Source organism: Periplaneta americana, chromosome 13 (genome assembly GCF_040183065.1).
Source record: "Periplaneta americana isolate PAMFEO1 chromosome 13, P.americana_PAMFEO1_priV1, whole genome shotgun sequence".
Taxonomy (NCBI): domain Eukaryota; kingdom Metazoa; phylum Arthropoda; class Insecta; order Blattodea; family Blattidae; genus Periplaneta; species Periplaneta americana.
The window spans coordinates 96,721,863-96,748,808 of NC_091129.1; the positions used below are offsets into that span (position 1 = coordinate 96,721,863).

Genomic DNA, 26,946 nt, shown 5'->3' on the forward strand with positions numbered 1-26,946 from the left:
TTTTGGTAACTCTGGAGGACGACCACTCCACGATTTTCGTCCCCCCCAAACGATGTTTATATGCTCGACCTTCGAATGGTAGTTTAATATAAAAAAATTTGGGAATAATTTCGACTGTAGCCTTACATACCCTATCACAAGCTAAACTAACCAAACCTAACAAGTAACTAACTCATGCAAAACTAAGATAATGTGTATTATTACCATTTAATACGAGAAAAATTGATGTAAAAACTAAGCTAACCTAACCTACGCTAACCTAAACTAAAATAACCTAACCTACTCTAACCTAAACTAAAATAACCTAACCTAAATCTCCTTATATCATCAGTTGTGACTTCAGGGTATTCCTTAGCGGTAAAATATGTTTAGTACAATTTTATTATCTTCCCATTACAAGTTAAAGGTTTTCTGATTCCATTTTGACACGAAACTAAATTTTTCAGATAAATTATGGACGATTACTCATTGCGAGGTGATGAAGGCGAGTTCTAATTACATTTTGAATATTAAATTGTTCACAAATCTTATCCGTTTGCCGTAAAATGTTAAATATTTGGCTATTAAAATTCGTGTAATAAATTTCACAATACCATAAAAACGTCAACAATTCTATGTTTTCCTGGCAATTGAAAATAAATCAGAAGTTATAGGTAGAATATTAACATGAGGCCATTCACGATTTCAAGTGATTAATATAATACGATTTCAAGCATGAATGATATAGCATTAAATTACTAAAACTAATTAATTATTATGGAAACTACATTACGCTTCCGCCACTCGTATTACTTCTCTTTCAACTAATGCGAGAGATTCGTACCTGTTACTTTTGTATATTTCCACCTTTTAGTAAGAGCGAGCGGTAGGTGAATACTTTTTTTACAAAAGAGGTAAGTCCGAACGGTCGCGCTCTTGCAGGTATCGCGGCTCAACACTTTAGTGCCATCTGTTCTTCAGCCTCAGTGTCTTTACGGTTTCGATGCAATCCCACTGCAGTGTCCACCACCACTCCCTGAAAGCATACTGTGGCGTACTCAGGCTATTTTCATTTGCACATAAATCACATGTTCTGTTGGCATGTGCATACCATTTCATTTCTTTTTTTTTTAACATCACCGAAATGGGATATAGTTACGTTCTTTTTTTATTACTTATTTGCTGAATTTTTAATTTTGTCCTTCCTGGAAGTCCTACCCGACATTCATAAAAAATCCTTTACTGTTGAGTTTAATTTTGCTACATATCTTCCAAGTATTTTGCCCAAATAAAAACTGGGTAATCTTACCAAATGGTTGTTGTGTATAAGTGAATAAATTTTGATATTACCATTCAACTTTTGAATCTATCAGTTTAAAACTGTTATAGCATAATCACAATATTTGCAGGTATATTTTGGTTTTTAGATTATCTTTCTACCTCATATACTTGATTTTATCAATATTTTAAGCCTGAAAATTTAATTTAAAAACATGGGTAATTCAGGAGCATTTTTCTCAGATACTACTAGGGCTAGGAGGCTGAAATTTTTTCTACTCCTATTTAATAAGGCAATGGAGAAACATGTTCACTTTCACTTAGTTGTCGAAAGTATAATGGATTTTACAGCCAGAAAAGTATGAAAAAAAATTTAATAATATTTTTCAGAATGATAATTTTTTTTTTCTTTTTGAACGAATATTCATAATGTAATGAAAATAGCAGAAAACATAGTCAACTAAATTATAAATATGCTTGATTTTTTTAGGAACCTGTAGTGCAAAGTGTTTCTGGGAAAAATGTTCCTAAAATAGGCCTACCTATGTTTTTAACTTAAATTTAATATATTTCAGGCTTAAAATCCTTTATAAAATCAAGTATATGAGATGGAAAGATAACCTGAAATAAAAATACATATGCTAATATTGTATGTATACTGTAAAAATTGCAAATCGGTAGATTCAAAAGTTTAAAAGTAATAGCAAAACTTCTGCACTCATACACAACAGCCATATGCTCATACTATCCAGTCCCCTGAGGAGTAGTTTTCCTGTACAGTAATACTGCATAAATCATATAATAATTTTTCTTATTAACAGAGCTTTTCACCTTCATTCAAGACAACATAGCTAAATACAAACCTATGTTCCGCACATGGAATGGACGCCAACCAGAGATTCACATCATGAAGCCGGAACACGTCGAGGTGAGTGACAACAGTTTGACAGTATATGTTTGAATGTTGTAGCATATATAAATATCGTCTTCTGTTGCCGAGATATATGCGCATTACAGTTCGCGATGTTTAAAAACAATTGTAAGGGATGTGCTTCTTACGCATGATAGAGATTGTATGTCTCGAGATATGATGAGTTAAGTGCTTTCTGAAGTTCTGCTTGTCCGGTAGAGCTAGATTACTTACTTCCAAGATGCTAGGCATGAAATTTTGCATATTCCTATTTCATAAGGTAGTGGAGAAACATAGTTGTCGAAAGTATTATGGATTTTATAACCAGAAAAGTATAAAAAAATATAAAAAGTTTTAAATACTATTTTTCAGGATGGTAAATGTTTCCCATCATCAAATTAATAATACAAATAGCAAAAATTTAATAAAATAACTATAATTGCGTGAAACATATCAGGGAGCAGACTGATGAAAGTGTGGTCAATTTTTAGGAAGAAATGTTTAGTTTTTTTAATCAGTGGCATTTCATGTATATGCAGGCCAATTATATATTACAGAACATAATAGTAAATATGATACACATTAACTGTAAATAATCTATATAATATATTCAATTAATTCATTTAACGAAATGGGGAACAAAAACATATATATTCCGAGATTATCTTTTACTATAACTGTCAGTAGAAATTTGTTTAGGCTAAGAAAATGTTTTTCCTACGTCACATGACGTTACAGGGACAAAATAATATTAACAACAAAAATGAATATAAAAATTATCAATATTTACATTTTACACAATATATACAAATACTTCGTTTATCAAAACCTATCTCGATGCAGTGAGCGAAAACATATATTCTGAGGTTATGAAATGCAAATCTTTTACAAACATCACATAAAATTTGTTTAACCTAAGAGAGTGTTATTTCTACTTCATATGACATTACAGGGTCATATTTATAATACATTACATCATTATTATTTAATGACCTCATGTGTACCTGCTTGCAATTCGACCTTGCTTACTTATCCACGTCACATAATAGATGTAGCTACCAGAAGAAACTACTCGATGTGCTGTACGTTTAGGAACGAAAATACGCTGCCTACTTATGAAGTAAAGAAACCAGTAGACCTAATCGGTGTATTAACATAAGGCAGCACATAAAGTTCCACAACTACAAAGCTTTTATTAACGACCTGCCATTTAATAGGTTCACAACGGAAAACTAAGATCATTTAAACCCAAAGTAGTCATTAATAAACTAGAAAAACTTACTCGTAATAAACTATAATCTTTGCAACGGAAATGGCAAATTATTAGGTTGACGCAAAAATTTGTAGTGTTTCTTTCGCTGTGACAAAAGTTTTTATTTGATATGAATAGAAGAACAGATATTAATCAGGAATACATTTTCCAACGTCATCTATGATTCTCTGCTAACACAGGAATAGTTTTTCGATAAATATATGTACTAACAACACGAGCTATAGCAGCTATGCTTGTTTCTTTTTATACCTCTTAACTAGGCTTATAGCTCAAGATATTCTTTCGGAATAAAAATTAATAAAAACAGTGTCCGTAGGGGAAGAGTGACTTTGGCTTATTTTCAGGTGCTTCTGAGGAGCAGCGACCACATAGATAAGGGCGACTTCTACAGCTTGCTGCACAAATGGCTTGGTACAGGCCTGCTCACATCCACTGGTAAGAAGGACCAGCTTGTTTCCATAACTAGTTTACTATACAGAGGTTGTATACAAATAAAAATAATAACTTATTTGTATGCACATCGTCATATGAAGAAACAGTCAAGTTTTGCAAAGCCTTCCTCTACCACATGTAGGCAGAGATGTCATAAATAGAATTCATTTCCACTGTGGAATCCCGAACCCAAATATGATCTATTCAATGGCCAGTGAAATTCAGTGTTGTACCTTTAGGTTTTCCTCGATTGCTGAGATCTCACAATTCGTTAACCTGACATCTATATTAACATAGGAAACAAAAGAAAATTTTATTATTTCACTGTAATCTCCTAACGAAATCCTAAATTTCATCGATAACAAATGTTCTATCACATCACATGTAGCGACTGAGGGCCTCGAATTTTGAGTGAATCCTGTAATCTGATAAGACATTTGATATGCTTTTTTATTCATCTGTATCTATTGCCCATGACTGAATCTATGTCATGATCAGAGCTAAGTTGATACCAAAACTGTTAAGTTGTGTGAGCTTGGACTATATCTCTACCGATTGCAAAGTAATAGCGCATCTCTCAATGTCAGTGAAACAGAACGATAAACATGTACAACCGGGTGGTAACCAAACATGTGCTCCAATCGTCCACAGCCTTAGAACAATAAAATAATAAACGAATAATATAAAACAACAATAATTTGTAATTATAAACTTCGTAAATCCCAAACTAAAATAATTTACTCAGACATTTAAAAATAACATAGCTACAAAGTATACAAATATGATTCTAGCCCCTTTATAACAAATAGTAATGAACATTTTCATTTTATGAGAAGGAATACTCCTTTATGTTCAGAAAAAGAAACAACATTTGTACTCTAAAATATCTGTTCTACGTCAAAAGATGTTACTGGAGCAAATCTGAAATATGATACAGTATATCTTACTATCATCAGGTGAACAACTACTTTGTGAATCTGATAGTGTATCTCGTATGTGGTAGGCACATAATATTAAACCCATAATTATTGTTTTCAAGAAAATGCTTCATTTCTAATGTAAAGACACCTAGCAAGTTCTATCGTAATTCTGATGTTGAATGAACTTGAACTGTAACGCAACCGAATGCATAGCAGTACGAGACGTCAACATTTAACGAAGAATAATCCGGGAAAAAATAAACGTGTTACACATTCATGTTTGCATAATATTATTTAATAATACCCGAGTTTACTTTTTTGGAATCATGCATAATATTAACATTACATAAACAATAAAATAATAGCAGACTAGCTCACTTTATTCAGAACCTAAAATATTAATATAAATTAACAATATTCTTCAAGCTATTCACGACTCTACCCTGCTCCACAGAATGCCACTATGCGTTGTTTATGTGAACATACTGTGTTTCGTCTGTAGCAGTGCGAGGTGCGGGTGACATCTATACTCCTCAACTGAAATCTATTGTTTTGGTTCGAACTTTCTACCTATCGTCATTTTAGTTGGAGAAAGCTATAACTGAAACAATCACTCTCCTAAGTGAGGGTGCTGATTATTATGGTCCACGATTGAGAGTTGTGCTATACTTGTCCAAGCATCAGTGAAGCAATCTACCATCTCAGTGGTTCTTCATTGCTGGACAGTTACTAATATCAGTTATGTCTGGTGTTCTCATTACTAGTAGTAGAGTAGCAATAGATGACAGTAGTGGAGTAGTATTTTGTCTTCATAGTGTTATTATCCCAAGTTACTTTTAGGTCTTAAGGGCTAAGGTAATTTACATTATGAATATGACAGTCCAGTTCTTGATAGTTGAATGCTCAAGAGCTCAGTATAGGTCTATTAGCTGTCTTTGTTGTGCTTTATCTTGCAAACACTTCCTCTTTTTTTAATCAAAAACTAAGTTACATTTGTTATTAATTTACTTCCTCATGTCTAATGACTTCATTAGAAACGACGATAATATGCACCGCTTCATTCCCTTAAGGAAACTGACACAAATGAAAACTTCCGAGGTGATTGAGTACGAACTCCTCTATTGATTTTCGTCCCTGCACTATAAATGACAAAGTTAACGGATCGTGACAGTTTACATGTATGCACATTATTAATGTGTCTACTGATGTACGCATATATTCAGATTTGTGTAACTACACGTACACTATTACGTATACCAAGTCCTTTTCACAAAGTAACAATGTGGAATGTATTCTCTTATCTTTCACAGGACAGAAATGGTTCAAGCACCGTAAGATGATCACTCCTACATTCCACTTCAAGATCCTGGATAACTTTGTGGAAGTGTTTTCGGAGAAGAGTGAGATTCTGGTGGACAAGTTGAAGAAAGAGGTTGGATCACAACGCTTCGACATATACCCCTACATTACCAAATGCGCCCTGGATATCATCTGCGGTGAGTGTTCTACGTACGGATGAGAGGACTTGTGTCTGGATTTGTGTTTTAACAACATCTGCGGTGAGTGTACTACATACAGTTGCAAGCCTTGTGTTTGAATATGTGTTGAGTGTCACATCATCTGCTGTGAGTGCACTAAGGAGGATGAAAGGACTTGTGTCTGAATTTATGTTGTGTTTGACATCATCTGTGGTGAACGCATCAAGTGTGGGTAAAAATACTTTCCCCTGAATCTGTGTTGTGTTTGACATCACCTGCGGTGAGTGCAGTGTGTAAGAAAGGATTTATATTCGAATATATGTTGCATTTTATATATTCTGAGCTTTAGTGCAATTCATGTTAGCAAAAGACTTGTCTGAAGCTGTGTTCTATCTCACATCTACAATGAGTACACTTCCTAAGGTCAAAATATTTTTGTCTGTGTTCTTTCTGCGTCACCAGCGGTATGTGCATTCCGTGTGCACAAACAGACTTCTCTGAATCTGTATTATACTTGAGAGGGAAATTTTTAAAGGACATCAGTCACAAGAAGTAAATCTGTGAGGAAATTAAAAAAAAACTATCTCAGGTTAAAAATAATTACAAATATTCATTTCCGTTGATACCATCTGAATCGCAGCCTTCATTTATCTAAACTAACAAACAATGATTAATTTTCATGTGTAAATTTAGTTGTTATGCAAGTTTAGAAATTAGGAAAATGATGCCTTTTAAAACAAAAAAAAATAATGGTAAACATTTTATTGAGTTTATGTTAATAGTAATTTTAATTAAGACACTGCTATACATGTCAAACCGAATTATTGAAGTTATCTCTCAATACAGAAATTAACAAAAAAAATATGTTTAAAAACATTTAGTAATCGTATCGTTCAGTGGTTATAGGCAACTTCATAATGTCCCTATACAGATCACTATATTCCTCTAGAACATAATGCAAGAATTTAGGAAAATCCTCTGATTTCAGGATGATAGAGCATTCTCATATACTAAAATGTATGGTAATAAGGCCATTGATACTACCATATGCCTTGATACACCCCTTGCTTTCTGTATCGAAAACAAAATGGTAAAAGTTGCTTATCAAAAAAGGCACTGGTTCTGGACGTGGCTTGTATTTTGTTTCAAGGGACACTGCCGACTTATTTTAATATTCTATCCACCATTGTTTGTAGTCCAGAATATCTGAAGCTCGAATTTCTTGAATAGTGAATTTAACTCACTGGCACTCGAGATAATAAGCTGAGTAACTTGATAGATAGAAAAAATTCCTTTCCTCTTCAGTGTACCATCATCCCTATGTTCCTCACTGCTAACACATTCATTAATTTTTATATGGATATTCGACAACTAACTGAATAATCTGGAACATGAAACAAATACAGCTCCACTGTGGGGGGAAATGAGTAAGGAGGTACAGGAAGTGAACGCTACCAATGTTTCCATAAGTTTTGTTATCAGTACTAACATCAGATCAGATTTAAAAGGTCGTGATTGATGCCTTTTTTTTTTAACCTCAAAATTCATTTGCCAATCAAATCGTGGAGAATAACAGCAAGGATGCCTTTCTAAAACCGAAAGTTCGGTTAATGTAAGTAGTGTTCGAATCATTAAAAAGTGAATATCACCAAAGTCGTGACTGTTGCTATTTTAAAAATTTACCATTCATTTAATCTGCTGGAAATGTGCGGAATGTCAATGAATGGTCTAGAATCTGAATCTGTGTTGTTTCTGACATCTACAAAAAGTACATTAATAGATAGTCTGCAGGATGTAGTTTCTGTTTGAATCTGTATTGTGTCTGACATATCCGAGGGGTGCACTGCTGTGAATTAATGTACAACCAACACGTTATAGTTTCTGTTTAAAATAACATCATATCGTCGTTGTTCCTGCAATAACTCCTATGTGACATATTTATCTATTTTCAGATTTTTGCTCTATTAAATAACTTAAATAGTGATACAGCGAATAATAAAATCTCCTATATGTAATTATATTTCTTTGTTTCGAAAATGTAAGTATTCACAGTCTCCTATGTACGGCTGCTATAGGATGAATAAATGTGTTTTTTCTTCCTACTGAAAGATTTTATATTTTGCACATACGAGTTATTGCAGGAACAACAACCATATCTGATAACATCTCTGAGGAGTGCATTCTATTGTGTACTTCTGTACAGTAAACAGGCTAGAGCTTATATCTAAATGTCTTTTGCGTCTCTTACAGAGACCGCCATGGGTACGCCGATATTCGCTCAAGACGAGAGAGGATCAGATTACGTCAAAGCTGTCTATGAGTGAGTACCGACTTCATTACTCGTTCAATTTACATTTATTATTATGTTAATTTCACCTACTGTATAGTCGAACACCTATATAATTGATGTCCATGCCATAAATACCCGGTTTCAAGTTTCGTACGGTTCATGTGGACAATTTGAAGGATAAAGATATTATTAGAGTTAGGTCTTCGCGGGTTACCACAGTTTCTCCTCACATTATTTGACCATACCTCCTTTGTGTCCCGAGGAACATACGTCCAATTTCATATGGTGCATTGAGAATAAAATTATAAGACATATTCAGTGCGTTAATAAATTGTAGAAAAGAACATTTAAACTGTTAGGCAGTAGTGAACAAAAATATCTTCGTTCTGGCAAAAATTAGTATTGGAGTTTAACGGTAATAGTCGTTACAATTCACAGTACACGATGATACAGTTAAATTGTGATCTTTAAGTTACTGTACTCCAACCAGGAGAAAGTCTCAGGGGAATGACACGCAGCGGGGTGATGCTGTGAATGAATGTTGGTGTCATAAGGTACACGCGTGGTACACGCATCTCCACTGGCTAACTCTCAAAGCACAAAAGATAACACTGATACACACATATGTATAATACCCTAGTTACAAAATTAGATCACGGTTAATCTCCTGGTCTTTAAATCCCTCCATACAGGAAATAACATATGCAGGAGAGTGCATGTTTTTTAAACTGACGTTATAACGGTAATATTATCTATCTATTTCGCTCCAATATATGGCGCAATAGTAAGCATATTCCTTTCACGGTTAATCTCCTGGTTGGAGAACAGTACCTATTTTTGTTCCGAGCAACATACTCCAACTCCATATGGTGCACTGAGAACAAAATCCTAAGACGTTAAAGTAATCTACATATTCAGTGCGTTAATAAATTGTAGAAATGAACATTTAAACTGTTAGGCGGTAGTGAACAAAAATATCTTCGTTCTGGCAAAAGTTAGTACTGGAGTTTAACGGTAAAAGTCGTTTCAGTTCACAGTACACGATGATACAGTTAAATTGTGATCTTTAAGTTAATGGGACTCCAGCAATATTACAGTAGATAAGGTGTAACACGTATAGTTTTCCTTAGTTAGCGAAAAAGCAAGCAGTATAATCAGAAAATAGTAGAACTGAAAATTTAAGCTATATTTAAAGCCTCTTCTTTTGACATGGAGTTAGTCTATAAGTTCGGTCCATTACTAGGATGTCATTCCAAAAAGTCGAAGGGCACTTTTTCATGCGAGTATTATCACACCTATAATTTCTGAACTACAAGATGTATTCCAACGAAATAAACGGCGATCGACAGGCAAAAGACAAATGTAACCAACGTGACCTTGAGTTGGATCGAATGGTGCCATCTAGCGATACGCAGAAGTGGGGAATTTGAGGCAAGAATTGGCGAGTCGCGCAGGAACAGGGGCAGTACAACTCGATATTGCGAAGCGTTAGAACGTTCGCAGAGATATCAGGTAATTCGTATCGAACCTGATTACAATCTCAGTTGAGCAAAAATCAGGAGTCGGGAAGATAATTGTAAAAATTCGGGAGTAAATTCGAATGAAGACGGAAAATTTACAATGTAGAGGCATATGTAGCGCAAATGGGATCTTGAGTATAAACAACAGGTAGGAAATGATAGAGGACATGGTAACTATAGAAACCGGCATGTTTACTGTTAATACATATAAGATGACTACTCACAACAGTTCCAGTATGGCGAAGATGTAATGGATTTTCAAGGTAACATATGTAGAAAGAAGAGATGTTGATTGTCACTGTTTACGTTTATCTTAACAGCAATTCTATCAGCGACGTATCCACGCAAAAAAAAAAAAAAACACTTCCATACAGCCTACCCGATTTTCTTTCTACAGTTTGTACATACAGCCCAATACATCGCACAAGAGTGTGTCGGGATGTCGACCCCAAAAACTGCTAGGCTTCCTTACCAGCTCCAAAATCTGATGAAGCAGGAGAGCGAATTAAAGTTGAACTGAGAGTCATGACATATTGAATGATGAGGCGAAGGTTCATTGGAGACCTGACATTTACATTGAAATGACATTGTAAAATATTTACTGACGTCATTAGGGCCTACTCAAGATCCTACAAGAGCTTGCTCATTGCACGTTTGCATATTACACAACTAAAGGATGAATTGAGCTCCGGTGAAGACAATTTTAAGCGACTAAAACTACGTTTTGAAATACAGTAATTTTAATGTGTGAAAAACTCATGCTCAAGTACCACTGACATGTATTGCCAACATTAGAAAAACTTCAATATAAAATGTCTCACATACAAAAGAGAAATAGCTATGAAAAGAGCATGTGACATAACATTGTTTTCATGAATAATGAAAAGTCACTTAACATTGTCTTCACCCAAGCAGCTCATTTAACACATGATCAAGAAATACCAAGTAGTGCTATTCAATTATGAGAGGCAGAGAAGGTTATTCAAACAAGACACTCAATGAAGGAGCAACTCGTGCTGCAGCTCTTGAGCAAAAGAGTAAATTTACTGTAAATCAGAAAAGAAATTAAAACAACAGAATAAGTGAGGTTAAACATTAACGTAAAACTATTACGTCGCCAGAAAATAAACAGTACTGATCAAGATGGAAGTATATGATCAGAAGGCAGATACGCAACTGTCTCAGTATTGGTAAATAAATTGCGAAATTGGGAAAGAAAACAGAAAGTTACTTACAAATGGCTTTTAAGGAACCCGGAGATTCATTATCGCCCTCACATAAGCCCGCCATCGGTCCCTATCCTGTGCAAGATTAATCCAGTCTCTATCATCATATCCCACCTCCCTCAGATCCATTTTAATATTATCCTCCCATCTACGTCTCGGCAAACCCCAAAGGTCTTTTTCCCTCCGGTCTCCCAACTAACACTCTATATGCATTTCTGGATTCGCCCATATGTGCTACATGCCCTGCCCATCTCAAACGTCCGGATTTAATGTTCCTAATTATGTCAGGTGAAGAAAACAATGCGTGCAGTTCTGCGTTATGTAACTTTCTCCATTCTCCTGTAACTTCATCCCTCTTAGCTCCAAATATGAAAACAGAAAGTTATGAAAAATAATTTATGTCATAGGTCTGTAGATACTATTAGTAAAATTAATGGTTATTTGAAGTAGAAGAGCCATTGTGACATAATTACGAACTAGCCAGAGGGATAACGCCCCATTCTTGTAACCGAGTCGGAATGATAAAATGAACGTTTTGTTTCACATTATGATTTATCACAAATTTGTTCCGATAATACAGTATTAAAATTAGATATATACACGAAATAAATCATTGCTCTTGTTTTTTTTCAATAAGCTGAGATTAATGTACCAGTAACAAACAAAAAAAAAACTAAAAATTAAGACACAAACCTAAATAACAAACGTGAATAAATGAGAAAAAGTCTAGTTAAAAAAATAATTAATAATAATAAAGATATAATCTGAACACATATATAATGGTATAGTACAAAATAGCAACGAAAATTAAGTGAACGAGTGACACGACGATTCACAATATTTAGAAAAAAAAAACAATAGCAAAAAAGTATACATACAAGCCACTTATCCGTTACGTAAGTTGATAGACGACTGTAGGTTCGATAAACAAACACTGTTTCTGGTATCGGACTCGATACAAGGACTCTACAGACTTGCCCGCGCCTGGGTACAATGCCAATGCGCAGGTCTTCCATCGAGACGGCTCCGGTTCAATCTCCGACAGGTCAAGATGGAATGTGTAGTAAACAAACCAGACCTTGTAGAGGTTTTCCACTTCATCTATCATCTGCAACAGTAAAAATAGGCTGGGTTGAAGTCTTGGAAGTACTATGGGTCTGCGATGCTCATATAGGAAAATCTTGGCTCTCCGGGTTTCTGGTACTTATCAGGAAATCGTATGCTGATGAAATCAGACTCGATCAGGGCTGAGTAAGGATGACCCACTTGTCAGCATAGGATACACGAATGCCATTCCAGCTAGACCTATCTGTCGAATTTCTTATTTTAGAAGCCAGAAGGAAGTAAGTCCAAAATATCCATTATGAGATATGGTGAGATGAATGTTCCACTCTTCCAAAATGTTTCTCTTTCCATATTCACAGTTGAAATACACGTGCGTTGCTTTCGTTTCCCAGGAATCACACAACTATGTTACTTAATTCCTTCGGATATCGAAAAGTATACATAAATATCCATCCATGCAATTCGAGAACACTAGCATAAAAACAAGCATAAAATTCTACATAATATGATTCATATTATCAATCAGCCATAACCTAAAAATCCATATTTTGGGGCTCAAATTACTTCCTCTTGAATTTTTACACAAGACTTGGACAATCATCGTATAGAGGGGGTACAATGGCTAAAGCATGCCTAACTATAAGGACCTGTCCCAGGTCCAGTCCTTAAAAATCCAAACTAAGCTAAACCAAGCCAAGGACTAGGACTGGCTTGTCTATAACAAACAGAAATATGTGCCAGATGTGTTGTGTTACTTCGACGGAGGGCGAGGAGAGCTGTAATAGGGCTAAGAAGAGATTATGTAAAGGAAAAACTCTCTAGAAGGAAGGATCTGAATTGAAGACTTGGGTGACAACCTCTATATTTGAAGCGGATAGTGAAGTTCAAGTGACGCAGTATATTCGAAATAAATAATAATTATTACAACATACTAGCGAATGAGTTAAATTTTCTTAAAGTTTACTCTTTTGTTTATATAATTATATTGTTACCGTTAATAATAATAATATTAGGCCTATAAGTTTGTCCATTTAGAGATATACTCTCTAGATAATCTGTTATAAAAGCATTGAATAATTCATTCCCCTAGGCGTGGGTTCAAATCTAGTTTAGGCTGACTACTCAGATTTTTGAAATGTAAGGCGAATTTCAGGTAATACCTTGTACTCACTCCGTCAAATGTCAAATTTGTATCACTAGTTTCATCTACGACAAGTAACCTCCCAGTTCTTTCAACATCATTAAACAACAGGTTAAAAATAATTTTCCGCATGATTTGTAACGATGTACTTACTAAGTCATAATTCTGAGCTTTGAAAAAAGGGCATAGGAGTGATATACCCCAGCCCACCGCAGTGGAGTAACGATTACTATGCCTGACCGTGGGGTTGGTGTTTTTTTACCGAAGTTTCCCGTTTCCCCACCACCTCTTGACGCAGAATTGTTGTGCAACTTCAGGCGTTGGACTTCGGACTCATTCCGCCTTCATTAATTTCAACTTCATCTATCATCTGCAATAGTTTGATGTCAGTCACGAGATCGGGCAGACGTAGTGCCGTGATTCGATCATCTGTCTTAGGGAGCTGCATAAGATCCCAGAGAGGCAAGGAGCCTTTCCAGCGCATTATGGTAGACCAGAGAGTGTAGCTCCCTCGGAGAAGTGGCGCCATGTTGAATTGCGATATCTACGGTGTCGCGAACTTTAGATCAATATAGCATGCAGCAGGACTTAGTACGTGAATTGCGAACAGATGTCATCATCTTGACGAGGTTGCACAATTTCAAAAGGGAGACAAAGGAGCGTTCCTGTTCACGAGGACGCCATCAGACCTGGATTCTGTAGTTGAATCGATAAAATGACACTAAGCATTAAATTACACACGAACAGGAAAGCTGTCCTAAGGACTTCAACAATCATTCCATAATAAGGAGGATGCACAATAAGCCTCAGGCTGGGGTCCTGGCCTTCGGGCCATCCTGTGAAAAGAAAATAGAAACAAAAACAGCTATGTTCTAATTACAATAAGATTCTCAATATATCCTGGCGGCTTATGGGCGCAAGATCTCTTACCAGCCTCATATCAGTCAGTTGCCTGAGTGAAGTCATATTTTACCCTTGGATGCAAATCTTAATTTAAGCACAATAAATGATATCAATAGGAAGGGTTACATTCTAAAATTAGTTTTTCGGGTGGTCATGATTTTTCATAGAAATACGGTAGCTGTACATATTAATATGTTTTACAATAACTCTGATTTCAGCATGAGTGAGTTGACGGTTTACCGATTGTTCCGGCCATGGCTGAAAAATGACTTCGTGTACAGCTTCACAAAGAAGGGCAAAAGAAACGCCGAGTGCCTCCGAGTGCTACACGGCTTCACGAAGCGGGTACAGTATTATCCTTATTACAGACTTTGCTCTCATTATGATTTTATACCAATATTAAAAATGTCCTTCCTAGAGAAGAAACACATTCATAGTCCATTAGCAGACCCAGCTTTTAGGTGGAAAATTTTTCGAATATTTGGTAAAAAAAAAACAGGTATTAAAAATTGTATTTATGGTTATAAATGTGACAGTAATTTCGTGATAATCTTGTGATTATTTCTTTTCGCACTAGGTCGTAATTTTAATTCGCAAAAATATTACACTTTGTATTGCATCGACAACATTCATGGCGAAATAAAGCTATTATTATTATTATTATTATTATTATTATTATTATTAACTGGTAAGAAGATTCAAACCAACAGATGAGGTGCCCTAATCCTCCATATATTGTCCATTTCACCAAATTTTTGCTTCTTGTAATATCATATGTCACTCACGTTGCCCTTTTACCGTTTCAAATGTTCCATCCTGCCTCCATCTTCCTATAATTGCTTTGCGATTTTATTGGGTACAGATTATGATGATGATGATGATGATGATGATGATGATGATGATGATGATGATTGTGCAAAAACCTGACGTGATGTAGAGAAACGGACATCAGTTTCGTGATCAGCGAAATCGATTTAATCAGGAAATCATATTTTCATGTACATCCCAGACAAAAAGTAATAATTTGTCGCACATTTACAAACTTAGATCATGTGCATTCGCCAATATGAATGCTTAGAATAATAAGAAAGGGTTTCTTCTGCCAAGGAATTTTGCAGTTATCGCTGTTAACTGATATATATCGAGTTCTTTAGATGGTGAATAAGATAGAAGACATGTGCTTCAATTCATACACATTAATCCTGGATAAAGTTACATGTCTGCGAAAAAATACTAGGTTAAAGTGATCTTATTTCGCTGGAACAGTGTTGTGTTGACTGTTACCCTTATTCCGTGGTTGTTGTAGGTGATTCAGGAGCGAAAATCACAACTGGAAGGCAATTTCAACAAGTCTCCGGGCACCTCCACAGACGAAGATGCTTTCGTAGGTGAGTTCGACAGTCAGTTACCCATTCAATATAGTTCATGATAAGCTTTGAATTTAAATGACAAGATTGATAATTGCGAATTTAACTTATGAAGTGTTTTAAGTCAAGTTAGAGGATCCAAAATGGGAGTGGACGACTTGGAATATAGAGGGAAACTTAACGTATAGAATTTATGTTAGCAAAGACTTTTGGATTTTCTTTTACATAAGAGAATGGACGACATAACATATATGAAATATATATGGACGAGATAATGAGACAATTTTTGGAATATACGTGAGCAAAGCATTGGGAGATTAAATTATGAAATTTATCTGAACAAGATCTTGGAAAACTTGTTAAATTTATGTGGGTAAGGTACTGTAGAAATCAATTGATAAAATAGTTACAATATTGAGTTACGGAGATTTATGCAGGTAAGATGCTACAGAAATTAGAGCAGAACTTAGCTGATGGTAAAACATAATTAGGATATTGTATTATGGAATTTTATGCAGGTAAGATACTGCAGAAATTAGCGCAGAACTTAACTGATGGTAAAACATAATTAGAATATTACATTACGGAATTTTATGCGGGTAAGATGCTGCAGAAATTAGCTAATAGTAAAATAATGATAATATTAATATAAGAAATCTAATATGGATAAGATCCTGCAGAATGTAGGTGATGGTAAACTAGTGGGAATACCAATTTACAGAATTTATTTTGGGTAAGGTACTGAAGAACTTACCTGACGGGATTACATACATCTTCAAGGGTAAAAACAATTTTTTTTTTTTTTTCTTACAGTAATTTAATACGAACATTTAGAGTAATAACTATGAAATAAATTTGAAGTATCTGTATAATTGATCAAGTTATAGGCTATATTAAAATGTCCTGCCTTACAAAAACAAGAGCAGCCAGCAATCTGTAAGTTTATAGCTAATTTTCTCAAAACTGTAGTTACAAAACTGTTTATATCATATCTTCCACAATTTTCGACATAGTTTCATGAAATTTTACATAGTCATTTCTTTTGGTAAGATCTACAAACTGCAGCTCAATCTTTATCCTATCTTTAACAAAAATTTAGAAAAATAAAAAAACGAAAATTTCCTTACAAATTTTAACAGTACACTACCATTCAGGTAGAGATTGTTAATATGAATGTTTCCTTAAAGGCAAAAAATTGTTATTAAAGATCTCAGGAGTAATCATTTAAAAATAAATTCGGTACAAATCGCAAAATGAAAATTTTCAAAAATTCACAATTCCAAAAACTTACGTAGGTAATTTCTTTCTAGACTGTAGACCAATTTCCAGATGTTAAACATATAAAATTGCATGAAAATAGGGCTTAAGAATATGAGGACTACAATTTATAACAAATTTTTTATATTGGAAGATGTAAGTTATGTAACCCATTATGGTAAAATAGTGAGGTTATGGATTTTATACGGTTAAAATAAAGTGTTTCATTATTATTTTGCTCAATTCTATAAGTCATAGAGTTCCAATGTGGGACAAACTGATTTACAACTCAATTCTGAACTCCTCGTCCAACAGGCAAGAAGAAAAGGAAGGCCTTCTTGGACCTTTTGCTGGAGTCATCGATTGGTGACGTCAAATTGACAGACGAAGAACTCAGAGAGGAAGTGGACACCTTCATGTTCGAAGTGAGTGTACTATAATTGTCCAAATGCACGATATTTTGGGCTGAAGGAGATTATAATCCGTAGGATTAGTTACAAAATATATTTTTCTGGGTTGGATTCAACAGACAGAATTCTTGCTTTTCTGAAATACAGCCAATACCTAGCATCGAAACGTCAGATGTTTCTGTATTTATGAGAGCCATAAATAGTATCAAGGTAATAGCAATTTGTACCGTCGTTAGGGAGACACTGTCAATAAAATACATATAGTTCAAGCTACGCGCGCAAATACTGTACACCTCCTACATGTAAATTAAATATTTATCCACCGTAATAAGTTATGGATAACAAACTCTTATGAACATTTTCTGGAAGGTTCATAATAGCATGTTAGTTAGGCCTAAACAAGAGCGCGCAACGGATATATGTACTTATATAGCAATCATTGAGATGAAGTTTCAGAAAATATTCTAAACATTCATTTAGTGGACAATGATGTAATATAAATCTTGCTTTATCTACATTTCCTTGCCACGAAGGAATTATAAGTACCTACCAATTTGTGAAGCGACTTCAAATCTGTTAAAGTAAGCTCTTCATTTTCCGCAAATTGTAAGCCTATTAAAATTAATCTCATTCTCCATTATCGGAATTTTGTATTAGGAAATATAATTTGTAATGTTACTGAGCACTTAGCAAACATGCTAGGTCATGGACAGCTCTATTTACTTGGTTATAAAAAAAAGCGTGGTAACCTATAGACTATATATTTTATTTGGTAATGGAAAAAACAGTGCGGTGGCCTAGAAATTTTACTTCGTAATCAAAAAAATAGTGCGGTAAACTATAAATTTTATCGTTAATGAAAATAATAGCGTAGTAGACATTAGAAATGTTATTTGGTAATGAGAAAAATAGTGTGATGGACTAGAAATTTTGTTTGGTAATGAAAAAGAAATAAAGTGTTGTGCTAGAAATTTTATTTGGTAATGAAAAATATATAGGGTGCTGTACTAGAAATTTTATTTGATAATGAAAATGAAATTGAGCGGTGGACTAGAAATTGTATTTGGTACCTAATGAAAAAGAAAATGGAAAAACATAGTGCGGTGGACTAGAAATTTTATTTGGTAATGAAAAAATAGTACGGTGGACTAGAAATTTTATTTGTTAATAACAAATAGTGTGTTGGACTATAAATTTTATTTGGTAATGAAAAAGAAGTAAAGCAGTGGACTAGAAATTGTATTAGTGCAGTGGGCAAGAAATTTTATTTGGTTATGAAAAAAATAGTGTGGTGGACTATAAATTTAATTTGTTAATGGAACAACATAGTGTGGTGGACTATAAATTTTATTTGTTAATGAAAGAAAATAGTGTGGTGGACTAGAAATTTCATTTGTTAATGGAACAACATAGTGTGGTGGACTATAAATTTTATTTGTTAATGAAAGAAAATAGTGTGGTGGACTAGAAATTTCATTTGTTAATGGAACAACATAGTGTGGTGGACTAGAAATTTTATTTGTTAATGAAACCACATAGTGTAGTGGACTAGAAATTTGATTTGTTAATGAAGCAAAATAGTGTGGTGGACTAGAAATTTCATTTGTTAATGAAAGAAAATAGTGTGGTGGACTAAAAATTTCATTTGTTAATGGAACAAAATAGTGTGGTGGACTAGACATTTTATTTGGTAATGAAACAAAAATTGTGTGGTGGACTGAAATATTACACAGGACAAAATACAAAGACAACCATTAGTGAATGGCTTGGAAGGGATGTCTACTGTAGTAGACAGTATTTTTAACACAAAGATTGCAAGAATGCACGCTGCGCCCACAATTTGTTTTGTCATTCACACTCCCTCATCTGGAAGATCTGGTAACAAAAGTGAAGCGCGCAAGGACGAGGAGACGGAGAATGAAGGCACTGACATGGACCATCCCTGATTAAAACACATTGTAAACCCTCATTCAAATCTATAGTTTTCCCTTAAAATCTTCATTTTGTTGCATGTTCTTTTCCTTTATCTTAGCCAAATTCCAGGAAGTTTCCTCCACTCTCCGATATTTGCAGGGCGGTCATTGAGACAAGGTGCCTAATTTTTAAGAAGTTGTGGTGCGAGTACGATGAATAATATTTAAATGTCATTTTCTTTTAATTTCATGTCATTTTTTTCATTAGTTTAAGGGCATTTTAATGATCATTTTAAGTAGATTTTTAGGTCATCAACATCCGTCCCCTAGTCATTATAGATTCATCGACAGCTTATCACCTCCTTCATTTTGCTAAGTCGCCCCCCCCCCCGAAGCTATATAAACTTTACTGGAAACCCAAACAAGGGTACAAGACAAGGAAGTTGATACAAAGATTCTTAACCAAATATAATTCAATTCCATTGTTTGCAGGGGCACGATACTACGAGCGCAGGTATGTGTTGGGCGCTATTCCTACTGGGGCTGCATCCTGACGTGCAGGTAAGTTTACTAATATCACCATCGTCACCACAATCATTAACATTATCTCCATCACGCTTAATACCGAATTATCACTATCATTACTACGGACGTCACTGTACACACAAAGTCGTCGTCGTCATTATCATCATCATCATCATCATCATCATCATCATCGGATTTATAAGGCTTAATCTATTTCCGTCTCATAAAATTTCTTTGCGAAAATATTACATCGACCTTTATACACATATTTTTGTAAAATGTGCATTAATGCATTAGTAACATTTTCTTCATAACTGCATACAACGTGTCCCAGAAATACCGTTCATTGCTTCAAGTCATACTCTAATATACTCATATGGCTCACGTGTCATTATGGATGCATTTTCAAGCAGTATCAGAAGTGTTGAATGCTATATTCAATTAAGGTTTATTTCCTTTCAAATACAAACATCGTTAAACCAGCATGTTTACCTAACCCTGATGGCGTGACTTGGTTGCCTATTTGAATAATGTGGACGGTATTCCTGGAACACGCTCTATAAAATCTATATTATCTCCATTTACACGTAACTGGGATTCTTGTCTTCAAAAGGAAAACTTTAAATGTTATATTATTTCCTTATTTCTCAACGACAGTTTCTACACAAATCCTTCCTTTAACTTATCGTTGTCTCAAACAATTCACTCATTACATGAAATTACTATCTGTTCTTGCAGGAAAAGGCATACGAAGAACAGAAGAACATATTCCAGGGTTCTGATCGCTCGGTCACCATGAAAGAGCTCAACGAGATGAAATACTTGGAACGTGTCATCAAAGAGAGTTTAAGATTATATCCAAGTGTCCCTATCATTGGGAGGCAACTCCACAGCGAAGCTAAACTAGGTAAGTTATTTGTATTATGCTTAAACTTACGTCAATAAGTAAGTTATAATAATTGAAGATCTATTTTTAGGTAATAAAATTTAAAAATGAGACTGAGTATCTGAGAGTATGTGAGGTAGATTAGGGCAGTCTTTAAACGTCATTCACAACACAATGATATCTAACATAGGAGAGCTGGAACACAAAGACTAGGGAATACATCTAAAGAAGCACACTTGCTAATTTGTAACTAACAGTTAGAACCGCATACTTTGCGTTTGAAAAGCGAATACGACTCAGTAAATCAACGCACAATTGAAAGGTTCAGAGCCATAGTGGGCCAAGCGCCACATATTAAAAACGGAGGAAACAAGGATTAAAATTAAGTGCGAACCATAATTTAATTAATCATATAGCAAGTAATATAGAGTATGCACATTAAAAGTAAATGATATGTCAATCTTCTTTAAACTTTGGCATTCGCTTAAGTTTAACCCTTGCTTTTCCGTTTTTAATAAATGGCGCTTGGCCCACTATGGCCCTGAACCCTTCAATTATGTAACCAATTAAGCTAAATATCACGAGCACAAACTTTACGTCATTCATTAAAATGGTCTTTCAAACTCAGAGGCATTATTTATGATAAAGTGGAACCTGCTTACCAGCCTATGACTGTAACTCTATCTAGTTGGAATATTAACTGACTGGTGCATAGACAAATATTGTTCCCCATCTTCAGTGACTTCCAAGCTCTACACCTCATAAAAATATCTTCATTCTTAATCTTATGTCTATGAGTATAAAAGAGACCATTAGACAAAATTTGGACCATATTTGTTAACTTGAGTACGAGGTTACGTGAGAACAACGCACAATAGACAGCCGACCAACTATAAGTAGCATGATAATATAATATGAATCCCCGTTATAAGAAATTTCGAATTGTATTGTTTTACGTATGAACATTAACTGAAGGAGCAACTTTACTTCTATACAATATTTACAACGAGAAGTGAGTAGATAATGCAGAAGGATAAGAAACATGAGAATTTCGATATTGTTTGTGCAAAAGGATGTAAGTCATAAAAATGAGTTTTGAGATAAATGAAAATTAAACCTCTAGCTCTTATTGGAAATAATTTACTACACAAATAAAACACATCAAATGCTGGCATTCTTTTCGTTTTTGCAAACTCACTTTGATAATTTAACTTGTATATTCACCTGAGGAACAAAACTCCATTTGCACAAAAAATTACTTGTCCCCCTTTATCCGAATACCAGTTAATTCGTTAGCTAAAGTTCCACAACAGTAGTTTCACGAGAATAATGAAACGTGCAGTACCACAACCTGATGAGTTAGACCAGTCATTTTCAACTTATGTGCCGCTAGTGATCCGCTGGTATGCTGCGAGAAGAAGAAAATAGTAAAAGTTGTTGTAACAAAAATTGGAAAAGTAAAAGTGAAACGAGTAATAAAAAACTGAGTCCACAAAAGTCAATTTTCAGCGAACGCGGGCTAAATCAACATTCAATAAACAAGTGTAGGTGTGCGATTGGCAGAGAAGACAATGACTGACGTGCAGTCAGGTTTGCCAGGTCAGTAATGTTATACTCATAATATCGTACCAACTTTGAATTTGAAATTAAGGGAGTGGCAATACGACCCCTTACTGCGACCTTATTAGATCTATTGCGCTGATTCTCAAGCTACGCGCATTGGTAAATTGATACCCGCAAAACGCAAGGTTCCCTGCGTGCCTAGGTTCCTAGCAGGCAACACCGCTCGTCTCCCTAGGGCAGCGCCCTACATGTGTCACCAACCTGTGTTCGGAGAACGCTATGGAATTATGAAATGAAGAGATGTTGACTGAATGATGTAGATGCCTAATATGGGGAAACGAGAAGACCCCGAGAAAAACTACAACTGCGACCTTGTCCGCCATAAATGTCACTATGAAGCAACCTTAAAAATAGAGTTCTTTTACTTGTTTTTTATAAAAAAAATATTCTCCCCTAGTTAGGAACCACATTATATGAGTGTGCCGCGATATTTTAAATTGGAACTTCAGTGTGCCACATATTGGAAAAGGTTGAAAAACGCTGACTTAGATTAACGATTGTGATACCTCAGTCTTAGCAATTCTTTAATTTTCGTTTCCTTTAGCGTATGCTATAACTATAATCTTGCAAATTTAAATTATTCAAACTCTGATTTTATTAGTAGGCCTACATAAACAATGAAAATCAAACCCATATATATAGCAACTGTTCACACCACAGTGACCTCCTACAGTTATGAGCGTTATTCACGAATCACCCTGTATTCCGTATGATAAATTATAAATATATTTATTATGAAATGGGATAAATGAAGCCGAAATTCTTTTAGGTCAGGAAAAGAAAGATGGAATTTCTCACTTCGTTGTCATGTTTCTACTGTTGCAGGTGATTTCACAATGCCCGCAGGTTGCACAGTATTATTTCACATCTTCAACGTTCACCGAAACCCCGAACAGTTCCCCAACCCCGAAAAGTTCGATCCCGATAACTTTCTACCGGAGAGGGTAGCTAAGAGACACCCTTACAGTTACATTCCCTTCAGCGCTGGGCCCAGGAACTGCATAGGACAGAAGTTTGCTCTTCTGGAGGAGAAGACAGTCTTGTCCTACATACTGCGGAACTATGAAGTGACATCTCTGGACAAAAGACAGGATGTAAATCTAATGACAGAGTTAATTCTGAGGCCGGAAAATGGCATCAATGTCAGCATCAAGCCCAGAAATAAGTGATAAGCAAACAAAAGCTGTGAAGTATGTTAATTCACGGTGTTTATGTATTGCACATTTGTATATATAGTATAGTAGATTCTCGATTATCCGGGTCGGATTACGCAGTTACTTTATCAGCTGTGACACTTCTCTCTCTCCTTCTCTCAGAGAAAATGTTAATAAGTTTATTTTGCCGCGATGTTGACATCTCCAGATAAAAGAAACGCATACGAGCAATATTCTCTCCTATCATTCTTAAATCAAAGTTATTTTCGTTCCCGATGAACAATTATTGTTATAGTTAACTTGAAAATGATAGGAATAATGCTACACTTATGATATTCTTTCCTTGCAACTATGTTCACCAGATAACAAATGTAATCCAAGATTTCAAATGTTAAAGAAATAAGAAAAAAAACTTTAAGAAATTGAGCTTTGTTCAAAAATAGAAAACAAAAAGCTGCAAATAATAAAATATGTGTGAAGGAAATATAGTGAAAAATCGGTGCCGTATATGGTACTGGTGAATAGATATTGCTCGCTATAAAAAAAAAGAATAAAGGTAAACTTACATTGAATTATACACTATTGTTCAATGCATTTTCTTTTATCCGCGATTTCCATTATTAACTTCTTTACCCGTTATTACCCCAGATAATCGAGAGTTAACTGCAATTTCATGACGAGATTTTGACGAAAATTCACCATTTCGTTATATCTGAATTCTTGTAGTGGGTATGTGTGTGTTTTTTTGTGTGTGAGTGTAGGTAATGTTTTGATGAAATCTTTAGTTGAAAAATCTATGTGCTTCCAGTATTTGTTAAGCAGTTATATCATTGATAACATAGTAGTTCACAACATGAAGTTCATTTTTATTAAAACACATATCTGAAGTTAACATTTTCTAATATTTTTACAATAATTTCAAGCAAATTACACTCATTTTTCACAGAAATAAGAGTGGCTTATATTTTGTGATAGTAAATTTGATAATTTTTTCGGATATCAGTAAACGAAATTTCTTATATTTTGTATTGACATTGTATCATATCACGACAAATTTACATAAAAACTTATTCCATTCACTAGTCAGAGACTAAATATTCTTGTAGAAAATGGGCATACTAATGTCATGTAACACATATAACCTATAGAAGTTTTGAATACTTGATTGAACTCAAATATAGATAAAAAGTTGTGTTCCCACATTCTCTACAATAATTATAAATACCTATGTAAAGTATATGTTATTGTTTAATAAATATATATTATCTGTTAATAATATTAATTCTCTCCTAATTATATTATTACCTAACGTGAATACTTCCTGAACGGTGCGATACTGACAATGAGAGACTTCGAAGTGGTCATTCTCCAAAACAGAGGAAAAAATATTCATCTCGATAAAAGAGTTGAACGGGTCATGAAATATAGAAACGACAACAGGATTATGGAGTAACCTGCGAGCACTAGGACAGAACTTTGCTGGAGAATTGAAAAAAGGCATCACAGAGCTTCGTTTTCTCTGTCATGACATAAAAATAAGAATCCCCACTTTGCAGTCGCCTATATACCCGGGACGTGCCGACTGAGCGCAAGGAAAAGATTTTACCTGCTCAGAAGTGGCCAGTTGCGCGCGGCGGTCTGTTTTGGGTTCGGGTCAACTGTTCGCAACGAATTTTATTCAATCCTGCACTTTCCTTCCCGTCCCGCGCCGTGGCATCGTGGTCTAAGGCATCCTGCCTAGGACTCGCGTTACGGAATGCGCGTTGGTTCGAGTCCTCATGGGAGAAGAAATTTTCTCATGAAATTTCGGCCAGTGTATAGGACCGGTACCCACCCAGCATCGTGATGCACTTGGGGAGCTATTTTAGGTAGCAAAATCCGGTTATGGAAACCAGCTATAACGGTTCATCGTGCTAACCACACGATACCTCCATTCCGGTTGGATGATCGTCCACCTCTGCTTCAGCACGTGGCCGTGAGGCCAGCAGCCGCCTGGTCGGTTTTGGGCCTTTATGGGCTATAGCGCCACGGATTATTATATTTTCCTTCCCATTTTCAAAGATTTAGGACTCTTCATGACTGTTGCGTGCGGTTAGAAGTATGGTTAAATATGTAGTGTAAAATTCTCATACTCTACAGAGTGATTCACGAGGATTTACCGTCACTTACGGAGCTTATTTCCGAAGACATTCTGAGCAAAAAATGTCATATAAACATGTGTCCTAATCTCAATATTTTCGGAGTTACACTAATTTGAACTTGTTAGTGAAATACCTTTTCTCTTTAGTTTCAAATAGAGAATGAACTATACAGAAGTATCATTTATTTAATTATTGGAATTAATCGACCCCTAGAATGACACTCATCTACGATTGCAAGATTTATTTTAACGAGTTTCTATATTATTGAATTTAATTTCACGGCTAAACGGTTTGATAAGAAAAAAACAACAACAACACATTAACTGTTCAGAGTTTTTTTTACTATCTGCTTGTATAGCAATTAGCCATTTCTCTCGGGCCGTTAGCGCAATAGTGTGCTGCAAACATTGGGCAAAGACTATATTTTTTTCCTGCTTAACGAAGCTTCATCGAAGGAAAAGTGTAATAAAAGTTTTGTTATATTTAACATGCAAAAATATGTTTGTTTTTGTCTCTTCTAGCATCCACCAAATGTAATTCATGAACTTCTGAGGCATTCTGTATACAGTATGCGTTTGTAACAATAATACACATCACATGTTACCCGTCCAATGCGAGTGAGGACCAGGGGTTCTACGAACTAAACTGTTTATCTGCTGTGGCTGTGAGTATATTCGTGTTCCCTCTCAGTCGGCCTGTACACTAGGCCGTATCGACAAAAATTCCGAAATTCAAAAGTAAAAGTAAGGGCGTAAGAAAGTTGTCTTGTAGTCTCTACTATAACCACTAAAAAAACTAGATCTCTGATTCACTGGTCGACAAGGTTTTCTTCACAAGAAATCTGATTAGTGATTCTAGTGCAGTTTTTCATACAGAATTCAGATATGTAGTCAGAATTTTTCCATCAGGCACAGTTTTTTTGTGACAGCTACTTTTTAAAATCGGATTTTAGCGTTTTCTTTGACCTGTCATAGGAACCGTTACCTCATATGTAGCGATTTTATTCAAGCTGTATTTAAGGAAATGGTTTGTAATATTATGCTTAAGCACCATAAAACAATCCTGTGCAGGTTCATTCATGTTTGGACATTCTCAGACCTGTTCATCTGGCATTGTGATGTGTCAGTATCGAGCTGGCCGTGAGTTTGTTCAGTAGTGAAATAGTTCCTTCCTTTCTTTTCGGAAGTGTATTGCGTATGTAGTGTTTTAGTGCTTAGTGTTGTTCATCATGCCAAGAAAGTGTGTAAATCATGTA

General features: G+C 35.1%; 1 protein-coding gene across 2 annotated transcripts in view; it reads left to right on the forward strand.

Moving 5' to 3' along the window:
- The window catches only part of LOC138712138 (cytochrome P450 4C1-like), a 29,514-nt gene extending 4,688 nt beyond the window's left edge, over positions 1–24,826 (forward strand). For both annotated transcript variants that reach the window (XM_069843604.1, XM_069843605.1), the window contains exons 3-12: positions 2,079–2,185; positions 3,785–3,875; positions 6,103–6,288; positions 8,521–8,590; positions 14,634–14,760; positions 15,722–15,803; positions 17,355–17,464; positions 19,855–19,923; positions 20,626–20,794; positions 23,222–24,826. In XM_069843604.1, the coding sequence (XP_069699705.1) occupies positions 2,079–2,185; positions 3,785–3,875; positions 6,103–6,288; positions 8,521–8,590; positions 14,634–14,760; positions 15,722–15,803; positions 17,355–17,464; positions 19,855–19,923; positions 20,626–20,794; positions 23,222–23,565 (1,355 nt within the window). In that variant the 3' untranslated portion in view covers positions 23,566–24,826. The remainder of the gene's footprint in view (positions 1–2,078; positions 2,186–3,784; positions 3,876–6,102; positions 6,289–8,520; positions 8,591–14,633; positions 14,761–15,721; positions 15,804–17,354; positions 17,465–19,854; positions 19,924–20,625; positions 20,795–23,221) is intronic.
- Positions 24,827–26,946: the final 2,120 nt, after the last annotated feature.